This window comes from Malurus melanocephalus, unplaced genomic scaffold (genome assembly GCF_030028575.1).
Source record: "Malurus melanocephalus ecotype Western Australia unplaced genomic scaffold, MMel_1.1 scaffold_377, whole genome shotgun sequence".
Taxonomy (NCBI): domain Eukaryota; kingdom Metazoa; phylum Chordata; class Aves; order Passeriformes; family Maluridae; genus Malurus; species Malurus melanocephalus.
The window spans coordinates 605641-622604 of record NW_026623609.1 but is presented as its reverse complement, the minus strand read 5'-3'; the positions used below and the strand labels follow the sequence as shown (position 1 = coordinate 622604).

Sequence of the window (16964 nt, the reverse complement as noted above, 5' to 3'; positions counted from 1 at the left end):
GGACTCGCGGTACCGACCTCTCCGGCGGCCTCATCCGGGCGGGAGAACCGCGAGTTTGAGCGGGCAGAGCGAGGTTCGGATCCCGCACAGACGATGTCCAGCGCTGGAGCGGATTTGCAGCAGGGGCAGGGACACACAGCAGTTTCGGTGGTACCCACAGCGAGCGCAGTGTCCGGGACCAGGAGGGGAGGACGGTGATSTTCCCCTGCTCCCGAAGAGGACACAGGCAGCCGGGTGGCTGCAGGCACACGGGATGGGGTGAACAAACCATTCTGCAGCACAGCAAGGGGCTCGCACACAGCAGCTCTTCCTTTTGTGCAAGAGCACAAAAAGAGTCTTTACTGTGCACATTTTCAGGGGACCGGTGAAGATTTTACACCTACAAGMAGTTTGCTGCACGGATCCACTTGCAGAGGAATTTAAATTAAAACAAAATGTATTTTTATGGTCAAGTTTTTCAGTATTCTTGCTTTTAAGTGTCACTGTGAACATTTGAATGTTCTTATTTTCATGGGGTTTAGGAAGAGGTGCTCTATATGAGTGTCTACAGATAGGTTGAATGTGTCTGGAAATAACTTAGGTTCTAATCCTGCCATTTGCTGTATGCAGAGTAGGAAGAATGCATTTTATTTTGGATAAGCTATGAAGAATAATGTCAAACACTGGAGTCAGGAGAAATAACACTGGGGACACAAAAGCCAAGCTGCATATTGTGGGCAGCCAGGAGGGGAACAAATCAGTCCCCAAAYACTTGAGCYTGGCATTCAAYTGCYTAAGTTAGAGCAATAATCAGTGATRTCCGGTGAAAATATATCAATATATCATTCATGAAACGTACTCCCAAAGCTGAACACCACAGGATATTGCACAAAGTTCCAGGGAAAGCAGGAGGATGAATAAGGATGTATTCATCCTTTCCTGGCAAAGGCTCTTACTAACACATGAGGAGGGGAAGCAGCCTGAGCAGAATATTTGGAGAACACTCCAATACCTTAGGGGAGCTGTGAAATCATCATTTTTCCCAAGTTAGAGATGAGAAAAAGAGTTTCTGCCACAAGAATTTAGCAATACACGAGTTCCCATTGTCCTGTTCAAGCGCATGCAGAGAAAAAATGTAATAATGTAGAGAACACATGTGGCAAGACTAAAACTACTACAGAGACAGGTGAAAAACCAGCATTTTGTGTTGTGGGAAGCATTAGGTTCRATATTGGCCTGATCCAAACTCATTGAAAACCGCTTGGCAGGAAAAGTCTCTTATCCAGCCACGTACGTGACCTGRAGCTCCTCAGGCTCAGCTTGTCTTGCAGAATTTTGTCCACACTTGTCCACGCCCTGTACCTGCACTGACACAGCAGCTCTGCTGGCTCACACCTGGAGCTGGAGGGAGAGAGTGGAATGAACTGATGGAAATCCAGCATTTGTCCAGACAAACGCATCTGAGTGTCACCAGGAGTACAATAACCAGCGCTTACCGGCAAACCCAACACGTAAATATTTCAATGGAAAGCCAGATCGTGTGTTAGTCTTTAATTCTTCACATCATTAAAACAGCTAGTCATGAAACAGGCTGCCTTGAACTCAAGCATGAACTCATGTATTTCTGCTTGGAAGGTTTAATTGGAAATTAGTGCTTAAGCATGGTCATRGAAGGAAYGAGTTTTTAAACCATTACTYTYGGGKKAAGCAGAAACTGGACGTGCCATGATTGTGTTTCCTTATGCGTGAACAGCTGACAAGCTGGGCTTCCCTGTCAACGCCTTAAAAGTCGGGTGCTTTTTAAACCTCTCCAAGTTCGGGTTTTTCGGGTTTCGACAGCCGTGGTGACAACAGCCGTGGTGACAACAGCCTTGCCTCTGTCCCGCCTGCCCTCATTTCCCCCGGAGCCGTTCGCATCCCTCAGGAGCCGCCGCCCCCCCATCCCCTCAGCCGCCGTTTCCCGCCTCCCGCGCTCGCGCCGCCCCGTTGCCAGGCAACGCCCCCTCATCCCGYTCTGCCCGCCGCTCCGCGCGCCCCGCTCCGATTGGCTCCCGCCGCCACCTCCCCGCCTTTSCTCCCCGCTCATTGGCTGCCWCCACCAGCGGGCTCCGCCTCCAGCGCCGCGCGGGCGCTGCCTCAGCGCTTTGGCGGTCCCGATGTCTTTTGTCCCTCGGWGGGCGCCGTAGCACAGTCCGTACGTGGCAGCGGGGCGGCGGTGGCCAATGAGCGGCGGCCCCGTGCGCCGGAAGGGGCGTGGCGCGGGCCGGAAGCGCCGCTCGGTGCCGCCGCCGGTCGCTCCGCCATGTCGCCGGTGCGGGCGGTGCTGGCGCTGGTGGCCGCGCTGGCGGCCCCGGCCGCCGCCTACTTCGTCAGCATCGACGCGCACGCCGAGGAGTGCTTYCTGGAGCGCGTGCCCTCCGGTACCAAGATGGGGCTCATCTTCGAGGTGGCCGAGGGCGGCTTCCTGGACATCGACGTGGAGGTGCGGCGGCGGAGCGGCGCGGGCCGGCCTTGGGGAGCGGGGCCGTCCCGGGGCCGGGCCCCCGCTGTGTGTGGGGTTCCCCCGGGGGCGAGGGGCGGCACCGGCAGGAGCGGGATCAGACCCGCCGGGGGGGTTTGGGATGGTCCGGAGCGGGGTCGGAGCCGCCCGCCGGGGATTGGGGCTTGGGGCGGGCCCGCCGCGCTGCGGGCCTTCCGTACGGCGGGAGAACCCACGGCTCGGYGTGTGCGGCCTCGGGCAGGCCCCGGTGTCATCCGTGCCACTGCTGCACGGGCCTGTGCTGCTCCATCTGCCCACCCTTCCCCTGGGATTTTCATCTCATTCCGCTCGGTGTAGACTCCTCATAGTAAATTATTTGGCGGGAAGGGTGACCAGGGTTGCGCTCTGGAATTCGGTGCTGCCTGTTGAGGRGCAGCGTGTTTCCCCTTGAATCCGAAGGTGTTGTCTTTAATCAAGGGTGGTTGGCATCGGGAAAGTTGTGAGTGAATCCTTATCTTCAAAGGGATCAAATCAGCGCTGAGTAGGAATTTCTTTCATGGTGTTGTAGAGCAGACAACTGTTGAGATATCGCTGAGAATCGTGGAACAGTTTAAAATGGTGCGTGGCTGTGGCACAGGGCAGGGTCTGGAAGCTGTGAGATCCCCTTCCCGTGTCACCAGKGGAAGCTCAGCAGCACTTTGGCATGGTGGGGTGAAAATCTGGGATCACAGTGACCCTGAGAGCTCAGAACCAAGGTCTGCAGTCCATTTGAAATGGTGACTGYAACAAAGCCCAACAGTGACTAAAGTCGATTGGAGAATGTCTTTTTTTTTTTTTTCTTTTTTGTTTTCCTTCAGACATCAGAGATAAGGTTTCCCCTAAAGTTGTTCATTTGACAAASAGCCAGGGTTTGTGGTTTACTTGTTCTCGAGCGCTTATCTTGACCACAGGAGGCCAGTGAGAGAGGCTTTTGTATGACTTTCTTTACCAAGAAGTTTGTGGGGTTATTTTAGAAAGATTTCTATGCAGAAAGCTGCACTGGTGAGTTGTGGGAGGGAAAGATTGCAGCGTGCCAAAGCAGCCAGATTACAGCTGGTGTTGGTGCCTGTGGCTSCCTGACTGCAGAGCTGGCAGAGCTGTGATGGTGCATTTGAAACCTCTGTGTTTGAAATAAAAAACGTGTCAYCCTCTGTTTTCCCCACGCAGATCACAGGCCCTGATAATAAAGGGATTTATAAAGGYGACCGAGAGTCCAGTGGAAAATACACCTTTGCTGCCCACATGGATGGAACTTACAAGTTTTGCTTTAGCAACAGGATGTCCACCATGACTCCCAAGATAGTGATGTTCACTATCGATATCGGGGAAGCTCCCAAGGGGCAGGACATGGAGACAGAAGGTGAGGAAGAGTCCTGGAAGGAAATCAGCTCTGCTTCAGGAGCTGTTCCCTACGTGTATGAATTGGGAACTTGAGTAGGGCTCTCGGGATTCCCGCTCCTTCAGGTGTAATTAGCTGTTCTCTTGCACAGCTAAAGTGGATGTTTTTAGACTTTATTATATGATTTAATACAAAATCACCAGAGAATCCCTTGGCCATCTGCAGAAACTAATGCTTCCATCCTTTAGCCCTTCATCAGTGCCATCCTCTGATTTCCAGTAGGCTCAGCAATACGTGGCCTTCTCCATGCCTTAGTTGATAAATGTGCTAATATAAAACCTTTCCCATAGCTGTGTAAATGAGTGTTTTATCTGCAGCCTTTTGTCCTGTACCTGTGTTCATCTCTCACACTTTCCTCTAGGTGGTGGAGATACCTGGGATGGTATGTGGACTGCTTTTTGAAAGCTCCTTAGCATCTTGTCTCTGGCACATGTTCATTSACTAACAGCTAACTTGGCTTTTTCTCTCTGTAACATTGGTTTGTAGCATGAGAATGTCTTTTTAATAAACTACCTAAAAGGTCTGATTCTGAGCAATGCTGAGCACCTGCAGGCTCCTGTTGGCAGGTTTGATACCCTGAGCAGCTCTCCAGGATCAGGTCCTTGYCCTGGCCATGGCAGTTTGTCTTCAGATGGTTATTTATGGCTGACAGAAGGTTTAACCAGGAGTTTAGGTGAAATTGAACTAAAAAACTGAAATCCAAGAACGCTGGATATTTTTGGCAGTGTTTGCTTTCCATTGCTAAAGGGGATGTTGAGTAATCAAGAGATTTTGGAAGCAATAAGCTGCTCGTAGGGTATGAATTATTACTGATGTGTCAGGGGAAAAACTAAAACTTGTCATTTGCTGATTAAAAAAAAGATACATTGCACAGCAAGTTATAAAGTTTATTTAAAAATTGCTAACTGTAGCTAGAAAGGGAACAAATTCTTATTTTCTATTTTAGCARGTAAATAACTGAGGGCGTTGAGTGCTTGATGTCACTTAAAAACATTCCTAACTTTTGATTTCTTTTAAAGACTCGCTTAACTATTTTATTGAGTCTGCACATATCTATTGTAAAGAATGTTAGTGCAATGAGGCAATTTCCTGAAGTGAATTTTTTGAGTGTTTAGACTATCCCTGCAACTGTAGTTTCTTCTCTTACTAATAAACTGCCCTCACTGCAATGACCACGTTGGCCATGAAAATAAGGGATTTATGATRTTAGCAAAGAGAGTGTGATTTGCACAACAATTTAGATTTTAATTGTAGCTTGTATGAGTTTTATTCTCTGTTTTTTTTGACTGTTCCCCCCAAGGTGTGTGTTTTGAATAGCTCTGTTTTCAGACTGTGATCTGAAACACTTAACTTACAAATAAAACTGTAGTGAGGTACTTTCCAAGTTAGGATGTCCCTTCAAAGGAAAATGTGCTGGGTTTTGTGACTTTTAAAGAGAGCTGATTGCCCAGGGCCTGTCTRTGCAACAATAGCTCAGCCTGATGCTAGAAAACTTTGCAAATGACTTGCCTAATTTATAAATTTGTGAGTGGACAGTTCTTTGAGCGTGGATGTATTAAAAAGATCCCGTGATTGACAGCAAAACCACTAAATCTTAAATCTCYGAGCCTTTGATTTGCTGAACTGTCTCAGGCTGGTTTTGTGTTCCTGGTTTGGTATTTAACTCCTCTCCTGCTTTCACAACACACCAGAAGTGAAGCCTGTGCCAGGCCCCCTGGGCATTGTGCCCTCTGAATGCTGGGCTTCAGCTCAACCTGAAGATCACACCATGTGATTTGTTGCTTCAGAAAGTGATCTCATTTGCCAGCATCATGATCTTAAGCTAAATTCTCAGTCATTCTGTTTTTGCAAGCTTAACAACTAGGAAAAGCTGTCATGTTAAGATAATTTGCTTGGAATATATTGGATAATATTGGCAAAATAGATATTAGCGTGTGGTATTGATCTTGTGTGTTCTTCCATTCTATTTTTTCTGGAAAAGTATATGCACACTGCAAGAAAAGGGGTCTGTCCTGAGTCTAAATTGTGTCTGCTCCTATTTGGATGGGTAGAAATGTTTTCCCACTTGTTAAATGCCATAGAGATCCATTAGGGAACGTGGTGCTACAAAAACTAAACTTGGCTGTAAGGATAAAAAGTGTTCAGYTGTACTGACTGCCTTTGTCAGAACTTCTGCAGCAGGAAATTACCTTTAACTGTTCATAAATTCGCTGAAATTGTTTTCTCAGTCATTAACAGACTTTCTGACTCTTCTGAAATTATTCTGCAGCTCATCAGAACAAGCTAGAAGAGATGATTAACGAGTTAGCAGTGGCCATGACAGCTGTAAAGCATGAACAGGAGTACATGGAAGTGCGTGAAAGAATACATAGAGCAAGTACGTGTCTGACTTCAATCAATGCCTTCTCCCCTCTTAAAGGAACTTGTGAATTGTGATTTAAATAKGACTCCATCAAAGCTATTCTAAAAAAAAATAATTCAAATTCTGAAGGGTCTGTTTAGTGTAAAGAATGTAGGTGTTGCTTGCAGTCATCTTTTAAATTGGCTTCCTCTCATGTAATGAGGGTTGTTCTGCAAAATAACATTTGCTGAAGTGCTGTAAATTCTGTGGTTGCTTGAATGGTGCATTKGTGGAAATACCAGTGATGAGATTATTTAATCTGTGTGCAAGGGCTTGTAGGGACAGGACAAGTGGGGATGATTTTGAACTGAGAGGAAGTTTAGATTGGATAAACTAAAAAAGAGGATAATAAAGTAAAATAAGGGGAGAAATTCTTCCTTGTGGGAATGCTTAGGCCCTGGCACAGGTTGYCCAGAAAAGCTGTGGCTGCCCCATCCCTGGAATTGTCCAAGGAAGGTGTCCCTGCCCATGACAGGGGTGGGACTGGATGAGTTTTAAGGTCCCATCCAACCCAAACTATTCCATGATTCCGTTCCCAAGGGTCGACTTTGGTTGAACTGTTACTTCACTCTTGAARTGGATGTGGTTTAATAATTGAGCCAAAGTATTTTTTTTTCAATGTTTTGTTGAAATAGAGCAGAACTACTGTTACTTCCATGGGTGAGAATTGAGAGCAATCATTTTTAATGTGAAAATACAACATTTTATAAAAGCACTGTCTCCTCAATCATTTGGAGCTATGCCTATCTCCAGTTTTGTGACATTTGTCATTAATGGTCTGATTTAAGGAAAATCTGAATGATTAGAACCAAAAACAGTGACCCTTCAGGGATTAGAAGTTCCCTACTTGGATTTGAGACTGAAAAAACACGAGGCTTTTTTGGCAGCCCAGAGGCCAAGGAAGGTGGGCAGAATAGTGAAAGATTCTGCAGTGTGTGTCCAAAATTGGTTTAAAAGCAAACTGCTCAGAAAATATCCTCTTCAGATTTCATCTCTGAGGCTGTAGGACCCTTCTGGGATGCCTTTAATGACCTGACACAAACCCCAGTGTTTTATGTGCAGTGTTCCAGTTCCCACAGCAGAATGTTTTGAATTTCAGTGCTTTGTTACTTACTCCTTTTTTCTTTTTTTTTCCCCCCAACAGTTAATGACAACACAAACAGCAGAGTGGTTCTTTGGTCATTCTTTGAAGCCCTTGTACTAGTTGCCATGACACTGGGACAAATCTACTACCTGAAGAGGTTTTTTGAAGTCCGAAGGGTGGTGTAAGATCCTTCTGTGGTCCCGGATTTCAGTTCACTCTCTACCAAACATCCTGGTCACAAAAAAAAAAAAAAAGTCATTTAGTTTCTCAACCCTCTTTACTGAACTGTAAAACTTATTTGCTTATGTTCCTTCCTAGTTAAAAAAAAAAGAATTGTTTTTATATATCTTCTGTAGCAAAAGCTGTGCTGAAATCTTGTCACTTTATTGGCATCATATTTTTCCACTGAGATCTGCCCAGTCTGTGTGCTAAGCCAGGTCCAGGCAAGCTGTAAACGCTGTAACTCACTCTATAACAAGCTGTTAATGTCTTTTCTAACTTTTTTTYCCCTGTTTCCATGAGCACTTGCAGTTCTGTCCAGGGAAACGGTACAAGGCCCTAATGTGTCTGTTTGCATTTTGACATCCTTAACCCTTCAGTAGGTGTTATGAAATTGAAATAATCCCTCCTCCRCTCACATAAACTGCCAAGGAAAAGTTTAAAATTCATACCTAGTTGCTATTTAAAAGCTAAAATCATCAGCAACTGTCTTAATTGTATCAACTTCTTCCCAAAGTTCTTTTAAATTCAATGGTTGCTRCGAAAATTCTTTTTCTCTGCTCATCACCAAATGTTCCTTACACGGTTTTTAGTCTCTCAAAGGTTTTATTTGGAAGCCAATTGTGTGCAGTGTCTTGGTGAACACTCGTGAACCCTTTGGCTTTTGCAGGTCCAAAGCTCAGACTGTTTGCCCAGTGCCCAGGGCATAAATGTTCAGGAAATCTGGGTTCCTGATGCCAAAGGGTTCCGGATTTTGGGGGTTTAATCCACGCTATGCAGCCCTTGTATTTAAGTGCAGTGGCAAACTCTGCCATGATCTGATCAGAATTAGCATAATGCTAAATACTGGTGTGTTTTCTTTTTTCAGGCACATGTAGATTTGTTTTTGTATAAAGTTACTTTCCTCGGTTATCTGATGATTGGTTTAAAAATTTTAAGAAGCGTCTGATGTGGGTGCTGAGCCAGGATTATGTTGTGACTGATGTATATTAGTTGTAATCATTTTTGGGGGYGGGGTGGGGTCTTTTCCAGGGGGGAGCCTCTACAAGTAACACACAACAGTTTTGTACAATTAATTTAAAATTTGTTACAGGTTTTCATGTTCCAGGTAAAGTTTTTTCAACCTCGGGCAAACAATTGCAGCAGTTCTTCAGAGAGGTGGCTSTTACACCTTATTGCAACTGTTGTGTGCCAATATTTTTGTGTAAAACACTGAAAATTGAATTCTAAGATGTACATTTAAAAATTGCTCGTGAATCTAAATATGACCCAGGTTCGATAAATAAACAAATTCTTTAAAAAAAAAGAAGCTTTGTGGTTTTTTTTTTTTTTTCTTTGATACCTTGAGGAAGTACAGATTAACTAAAAGGGGTTTTTATGAAGTATTTGTTTAGTAATGGCCATAAATTAAACCACAATGAGTTCCATATCAACATGAGGAAGAAAGCACTGCAATGGCCTTTGTAATCCTAAAGATTCTGTGATTCCCTGCTTGTTTAAGATGTCAGGAATTTATCTGAACACCATGCCAGTGTTGGCTGGTAGAATAAATTTCAGGTGGTTCTTAACTTACATCTCAGGTTCTGGGTGGTCGGTTGGCGCAGGGCTGCTGTGTGACCCGCAGATGCGTTTACTGAAAATGGGAATTTTTTGCCAAATCCAAAGTTTGTTCGCTGCGGAGGCAAAGCCCGGCGGGGGTGGCGGAACCGATGCGCAGCGGAACGGGAGGTGCGGCGGTGGCTGTTTCCGGAGAGCCCGGGGGGAGGTTCCCGGGGCGGGGGAGCGGAGGGGCGGTGACACCGCCGGGCCAAGATGGAGGCGGTGACTGAGGGCAGCTGGAGCTCGCTGCCGGTAACGCTGAGCCCGGGAGTGCTGCGGGCGCTGCGGGAGCTCCGCTTCCACCAAATGACCCCGGTGCAGGTGCGGGGCTCCGCGGGGATCCCGGGGAAGGGGCGGCCGGGCTGGGGAAGGAGGGCGCGGGCCGTGTCAGGCGCGGGCCGGTGTYGGTGCCTCAGCAGTCACCGGGTCCTGTAAGAGCGAGAGAAGCCTCCGGTCCTGTAACAGCAAGAGAAGCTTCATCCGTGGCTTTTCCACCGGCTCTGCTTGGCTGATGTTCACAGCGAGCTCTGATGTCTCGGAGGAGTTTCACCTCGGTGAGATTTACCACAGATTCACCTGCTCATGTGATGCTTYTCTTTTTTCAGTCTGCGACCATCCCGCTCTTCATGAGTAACAAAGATGTTGCTGCAGAAGCGGTGAGCGATTTTCCTTGGTCCAGTTTGTTGTTTTCCTGGTTTATCTCTGGAGCTGAGGGAGGGCTGACGCTGTTTCCACTCTCGCAGGTCACAGGCAGTGGGAAAACCTTGGCATTTGTGATTCCCATACTGGAAATCCTTCTCAGACGGGAAGAAAAATTAAAGAAAATGCAGGTGAGATTGAATTATTCAGTTCTGAGTATATTTTTATGACGTGCTGATAAGATTTGAGGACTTCAGGGAAAGTATCCATAAGGAAAATTGCATACACGTACAGCAACAGTGTGCTCAGCTCTTTAAAATGTGAAAATAAAATTGGGGTGCTTTCATTGCACTTATATAAAGCTGCTATTTGACATGATCAAAACAGGGTTCTGAGCTGTTAGAAAAGTATTCCAAAATACAGAATACACTGATGCATTGCAAGTGGAGCTTTGAATACTTTTTTGCATCCACTGACCTTGAATATATTGTAATGTGCAGGGAACTTTRCTGTCATTTGCTGTTAGATGTCATTATTAGATGCTGCTCTTTGAGCAGAGATATTTTGCACATTGGTATAAAATATTTCCTAGACTTTTAAAAATGTTTTTTTCTACTTCATTGTATTTTTGTGGAAATATTTGTCTAAAACCAGGTTCAAAATCATGGCTCATGTTCACTTAGATTGTTAGGGAGAATTCTGCCAAATCTTTTTTTTTTGCCCCACAAATTCCTGTTTTTTGTATGCAGGTTGGAGCTATAATTATCACACCAACGAGGGAATTGGCCATTCAAATTGATGAGGTGCTGTCACATTTCACAAAACACTTCCCCATGTTCAGGTGAGTGAAATTCATGCTTTCCATGCCCATTGTTCCTTCTGTCACTCACAAACCAGCAAAACTTAAAGATGACCCAAACCTTTCTGTTTTATTGTTTTAGTCAGATTCTCTTAATTGGTGGTAGGAACCCCATAGAAGATGTTGAGAAGTTTAAGGAACATGGGTGAGTTGTTTTGTCAGTAATTTTTATCAGTGTCTCAGAGCTGTGGTTTTCTCCTTGTCGGGGTTTTCAGAGCAGAGCTTTGGTTCCAGCTGATGCTGGAATGGGGTGGTTATGCCAGAATCTGTTGGGATGTGCTGGGAAATTGTGGGGTCTGTTCCTGGRGTGAGGTACAGCAGGAGAAAAGGCTCTTATGTGACATCAGCACCATTTACCTGCTGTTTAAATGGAGAACAGCTGAAAACTGTCTCCACTGCATATTTCACTTCTCCCTGCTCATTAATTTTCTGGAATTGTTTGGTGCTGATASTGATGATGAAGTTTTGAAGGACTCATATTTGCACGGAACTACCAAATATTTCTCATAGCTGACAGTTGCTTCCCATACTTGCTGATTATTTTCTAAACTTTTAGTACCACAAGGGWTGTGCTTTTACCTGGGTGTTTTCCTCCCATCCCATGGCATCTAAAAGGCACTGAAATCTGGATGCAGTTAGAAGGGACAAAATGAAATAGTTTTAGTGAAGAATGCAGGGCAGGCTCATATTTGCTCACGTTTAGGGAATTGCTCTGTGTGTTTGTGTTCACCAACAGTGGGAACATCATCGTGGCCACCCCRGGTCGCCTGGAGGATCTGTTCAGGAGAAAAGCTGATGGGCTGGACCTTGCAAGCTGTGTGAAGGCTCTGGATGTGCTGGTTTTRGATGAAGCAGACAGACTTCTAGATATGGGCTTTGAAGCAAGGTATTGAAAACATAAATTGTYGTGGTTCTTCTGCAGTTTTAAATGAGTTCATGTGTGATGGATGTGCATGAGTGTGGCCTGCAATAACCTACAAAGTTAGATTTGTGTTCTTTTGTTCTTTCATGTCTCTTTGCTCTGTAACCACAAAACGGTTGCTAAGGGGGAAGAGAATCAGGAAATGGGGAGCCCTGATGAATACAGAGTTTCCTTTCTTGAGATGTTTATTAGCTTATCTCTATTAATGCTTGGGTAAATATCATTATTTACACACCAGAATGGCTTAAAACACTCTAACAAATAGGCTTTGATCTCTATTTTCTCTTTCTCTCAAAGTTAATKATTTCAATAGAAGTTTGACATGTGATAAGAAAACTATTTTGCTTGTAAACTCCAACTTCCAGCAATTAAATCTCTTCTGAGGGAAGCCATGGAACAGTTAACGTTTTCCATGTGCTTACTTGCAGCTTAAATGCCATTCTGGACTTTTTGCCCAAGCAGAGAAGGACAGGTCTGTTCTCAGCTACTCAGACTCAGGAGGTGGAGAACCTGGTGAGAGCAGGTCTGCGGAATCCCGTCCGCATCTCGGTCAAGGAGAAAGGAGTGGCAGCAAACAACACCCAGAAAACCCCAACACGCCTGGAGAACTACTACATGGTGTGAACCTCAGCTTCTTGTTCCCTCCCCTTTTTTCCCTGGTTTAATCAATATATTTTTATATCTTGTCCACTTTGTATCACATTAACAGAGGAGTCCGTCTTCTTACTTTTTTCTTTTGCATTGTTTAGATCTGCAAGGCAGATGAAAAGTTTAATCAGTTGGTGCATTTTCTTCGGCAGCACAAACAGGAAAAACATCTGGTCTTTTTCAGGTAATATTGTTTGTGTTCATTCTGAGAGCAGTTCAGTGTYTTATTCCTTAAATTCCAAAACTGTGCCCTGTGTTGCAAAGATCACAACTATTTTCAAAGTGATTGATTTTAAGAGCTGGTTTTTAGAATGTGGTTCCTAAAAAAAGATTAATCATWGCTTCGTGTCAGGATTGTATTATTAAGCAAAACATAGTTTTCATATGCATTTTTAAAGTAAGATATAGGTGATTATATATTAATGATGAAAACCATGTGCATGTTTTAAATACAAATAGTCAATGATGTGCATTTTTGAAAGATCCTGGAAACTTTAGCTTGACTGTCCAAACCAGATTAAAARTGCAGCATAACCTGTTGCTTTTWTGCCTGTGTTTATCACAACAGCACRTGTGCCTGTGTGGAATACTATGGGAAGGCTTTGGAATCCTTAATTAAACAAGTGAAAATAATGAGCATTCATGGGAAAATGAAGCACAAGCGTAACAAGATTTTTACCGAGTTTCGGAAGCTCCCAGGGTAAGAACATGGAAATGAGGTCAAAATAGTGACGGGGAGGTGACTTTGACTGTTCTTCTGCTACTTAAGTGTGGAAGGATGGCTCAGGTGAAAGATGCTGCAGGCTGGTTCTGAGTGTATTGATAAAATCACAAATTGTGCTGAGGTAACCAAAGAATGACCACAAACAAAGTGAAAATGTGACTGGAGCATCTCCATCCTGTTTTACATGGTTCATGTGGCAGCAGAGGAGGTGAGCACACTGCACTGTCACATGCTATAACCACACATGAGCCCTGATGTTTCAATAAACTGGTCACAAAAAAAACCTTTTCCTGATTGGCAACCAGAGTGGAAACGCAGGATATTTCTTTATTAATGTATGAATGAGAATATGGCAACACAGTGCTGTAACTTAACCCACAGGGAAACGTTCTTTGGCAGCTTTGCAGGATGTTGTTAAGAAACTCTTGCCTCATTAACTGTCATTTTTTTTTAATTGCATGGGACCTGAGTTTTAGCTTTTTATATTATGAGAGAAATAATTAACAGCAGATTGTAAGAACAGCTGGTTAAAAGAACGGAATGCTAAAATTGCCACTCTCTTACGTCTTTTATTTAAACATTTATTATGGTACATTCAGCTGTGGTGGATGCAGTGCTGATTTAAAATGTGATTTTGTGATAGGGAATTGATTTGTCTTAGAAATGTAATACAAGTCACAATAATTTTCATARTGTTAAGTAGAATTTCAGTTGGAGAAAGCTGCAATTACTTTATATTTTGTCTCTTAAAAAAACCCAAATGTTTTAAAATGTTCTGTTCCTCAGCCTCCAGTGAAGATGCAGAACACACAGCTGTGGGGAGYTGTCTCTCCTCAAATGACAGGTGAATGAAAATACACCTTTTCTTCTTCCTAGGGGCATTTTGGTGTGCACAGATGTGATGGCCCGTGGCATTGACATCCCAGAAGTGCACTGGGTGCTGCAGTAYGACCCACCCAGCAGTGCCAGGTACAGCTGCAGATCCTGAGAACCTTTTCTTTCTGTGTGCTCCTGCTACTGTGCTGTTCAGATATAAATTAGGAACACTAAACTGCATAAAACACATTTCATCACTTCCTGGAAGTTAATCTGAGAGAACACACCAAATGATGCAGGAACAARGGAGGGTTTTGTTGTCACTGCTGTGATTTGAAATGACTTTGTGTTGGGTGTGTGTCATTGAGGAGGGTGATTGCCACTTCCATCAGGGGTAAGACTTTGTGTGAAAACATCAGAGAAAGAGTGAGAGGGGACACTGGGGTGAAGGGGGGCAGAGATGACAGCAAGGACAGAGTTCTTCAAGGAATGGTACATTGAAAACTCACAGGAAGGGAACTTTTCCATGTATTTTAACTTTTACTGCCTTGCTTTAGCTTAACAATGAGTGTGACTGCCACGTGTCTCTCATATTCCATTTGCTAATTCCTGTTGGTTTAGTTAAAAGCACGTAGAAAGCCGTATTTTCTATCCTACAAGATTTACCCTTTTGCTGCCAAATGTTCCCAAATCAGACTGGGCTCTCTCTGGGTTGGGTCCTTTCAGTGCCTTTGTGCATCGGTGTGGTCGGACAGCGCGGATTGGCAATGTGGGCAGTGCACTTGTGTTTTTGCTTCCCATGGAAGAATCCTACATTAACTTTCTCTCAATCAACCAAAAGGTGAGTAGAGAGCAAGGGCACAGACTTGCTGATGGGAGCTTTGCAATCAGAATTTGTGGAATTTGAGGTCATACTCATGGGTGATATTTTRGCAGAGGTGCAGAATTAAAAGATGACAAGAGCTGCTTATTAATCACCAAATACAGCTGTCTTTTGGAACATGATTGTTCCAGTGTTACCTRCTGAATTTGGAAGAGGAACATGTGATGCAATGAGTAAGGAAAGGCATTTTGTTCCTAAGGGTGTAAATTTGAGCCTTTGTAGAAGGGCACCCCTGGGCACCCTGGCTTACAGTCCTGGCCCAGGCCTGCCACCACCAGCTCACACACTGCAGCCTCTCAGCTTTTCACTTACAACTCCTGCAATTTCCTGTGCCTGCTCCTGCATTTGTTGGATTAATTGTATGAATTCTCTAGAMCTCCTAATGAGACCAGAGCTTGATAAAGCAAGAGATGAAGATGTTGCCTCTCTGGAGCTGCAGTGTGAGGACTCTTCTGCTGGGCCAGGACAGCTGTTATATGGGCTGGTGGTCAGCTCATGTGTTGGAATGACCAAAGAGAGAGGAGCTCAAAGCTGACTGAGGATTAACTCAACAAGAAGTATTTGTTTGAGGTTTCACAGTGCATCTCACATCATTTGGCTGAACTTTTCCTTTTGTTTTGTTTATTTTCTGGTTCCCAGTGTCCCATGCAGGAAATGAAACCRCAGACAAATGTGTTGGATCTTCTTCCCAAGCTGAAATCCATGGCCCTGGCWGACAGGGCAATGTTTGAGAAAGGCATGAAAGCCTTTGTGTCTTACATCCAGGCTTATGCCAAACATGAATGCAATCTCATCTTCCGGATAAAAGGTAATTCCCAGCAGGGCTGGCACCTCTTACTGTTTCTTCTGATAACAAAACCATAGCAGTGTTGTCCACAAGCTTCAACCACTGATTCTTGATCTCAAATTGACTTTCTGCAGCATCAGATTTTGACAAAACTCATATTTTTTTCCAAGCAACTTGTTYCAAGAGAAAACATTTAATTATAGAGCTTTCCAAACTGATACAAGAATAAATAAAAGTGTCTTGGTATTGTTGCTGATATTAAGGTATAGAATGCAAACAATACACTAAAATAATGTTAGCTTTTATTTTCTTTCTCAGTTAAACTAATTTTTTATCCAGCAGGAAATTGACTTTATAATCTTTGTTTCAACAGATCTGGATTTTGCCAGTCTTGCCAGAGGTTTTGCATTGTTAAAAATGCCAAAGATGCCTGAACTAAGAGGAAAATGTTTTCCAGACTTTACTCCAGTCGCTGTTAATACAGACTCCATTTCATTTAAGGATAAAAATAGAGAAAAGCAGAGACAAAAGAAATTAGAACAACAAAGGAAAGAAAGAGAAGAAAATGAGGGTAAAAAGAAATTCATAAAGAACAAAGCATGGTCAAAACAGAAAGCCAAGAGGGAGAAGAAAAAGAAAGTAACAGCTAAAAGAAAGCGTGAAGAGGTAACTGTGTCTATTCCCTTAACCTGCAAGTGATTATGTACTCCTTCCATTGGCAGAGAGCCCTGGGATTTTAATGGGTGAAACTGATGGCTGCAAAAATAACATTCTATAGGACTTTGACAAGCAAAGCTTAAAAAATTTCTAGAGGTTTTTAAAGCCAAACATTAAAACAASTTCTCAGTGCTGATGCTGGTCAGCAGTAAGATTTTTATTTCTCAAATATGCAGAAGTATGGCCTGAGGGTGCTTTTGTCACTTTTCAGCAAGCACAGCTCAGAGTTACAGTTTCCTAGGTAGGAACTGAGTATTATTTCCTGCTTTGATTATTCCTGGCAAATTCTGACTTTTAATCTTCTCTTGTGTTCAACTGTATAGAATGAAAACCTTTTGGTGTTGTGTTTAATTTGTTGTTTTTAACTTCCAACAGGGCTCTGATATTGAAGATGAGGATATGGAAGAATTGCTGAATGACACAAGACTCTTGAAAAGATTAAAAAAAGGAAAAATCAGTGAAGAAGAGTTTGAGAAGAAACTAACAGGCGGCCAAAGGTTCAAAGCAGAAACTGTTGAAGACATAGAGTCTGAAGGCTGACAGTTACTCTAACCATATTTTTATATTMAAACAYTGCTTWTTTTAATAAACCTGGATTTCTATGRAAAAATGATACAGATAACAGAATTTCCTTGATAGACCTGGCATCCCCAAAGACACAGAGCCTGCAGTGGAGAACAAAGCTAAAAGCACCACTCTGGTATGGCAGRAGCTGCAGGTTTCCATCAGCAGACTTGTCAAGTTTTAATTTTGTTTTTTTCAAGTACAGA

General features: G+C 43.7%; 2 protein-coding genes across 2 annotated transcripts; both read left to right on the top strand.

Moving 5' to 3' along the window:
- The first annotated feature begins 2239 nt into the window (after positions 1 to 2239).
- On the top strand, positions 2240 to 8900 carry TMED2 (transmembrane p24 trafficking protein 2). The gene is made up of 4 exons (XM_057378861.1): positions 2240 to 2461; positions 3665 to 3857; positions 6166 to 6273; positions 7442 to 8900. Exons 1-4 carry the CDS (start codon positions 2282 to 2284, stop codon positions 7564 to 7566), a joined length of 606 nt encoding a protein of 201 aa, XP_057234844.1. The 5' UTR covers positions 2240 to 2281; the 3' UTR covers positions 7567 to 8900.
- Positions 8901 to 9399: 499 nt separating this feature from the next.
- DDX55 (DEAD-box helicase 55) lies at positions 9400 to 16954 on the top strand. The gene is made up of 14 exons (XM_057378844.1): positions 9400 to 9520; positions 9805 to 9855; positions 9943 to 10029; positions 10588 to 10679; positions 10780 to 10842; positions 11434 to 11583; positions 12048 to 12237; positions 12369 to 12451; positions 12836 to 12967; positions 13868 to 13960; positions 14534 to 14648; positions 15330 to 15498; positions 15851 to 16143; positions 16570 to 16954. Exons 1-14 carry the CDS (start codon positions 9413 to 9415, stop codon positions 16732 to 16734), a joined length of 1791 nt encoding a protein of 596 aa, XP_057234827.1. The 5' UTR covers positions 9400 to 9412; the 3' UTR covers positions 16735 to 16954.
- The last annotated feature ends 10 nt before the right edge of the window (positions 16955 to 16964 follow it).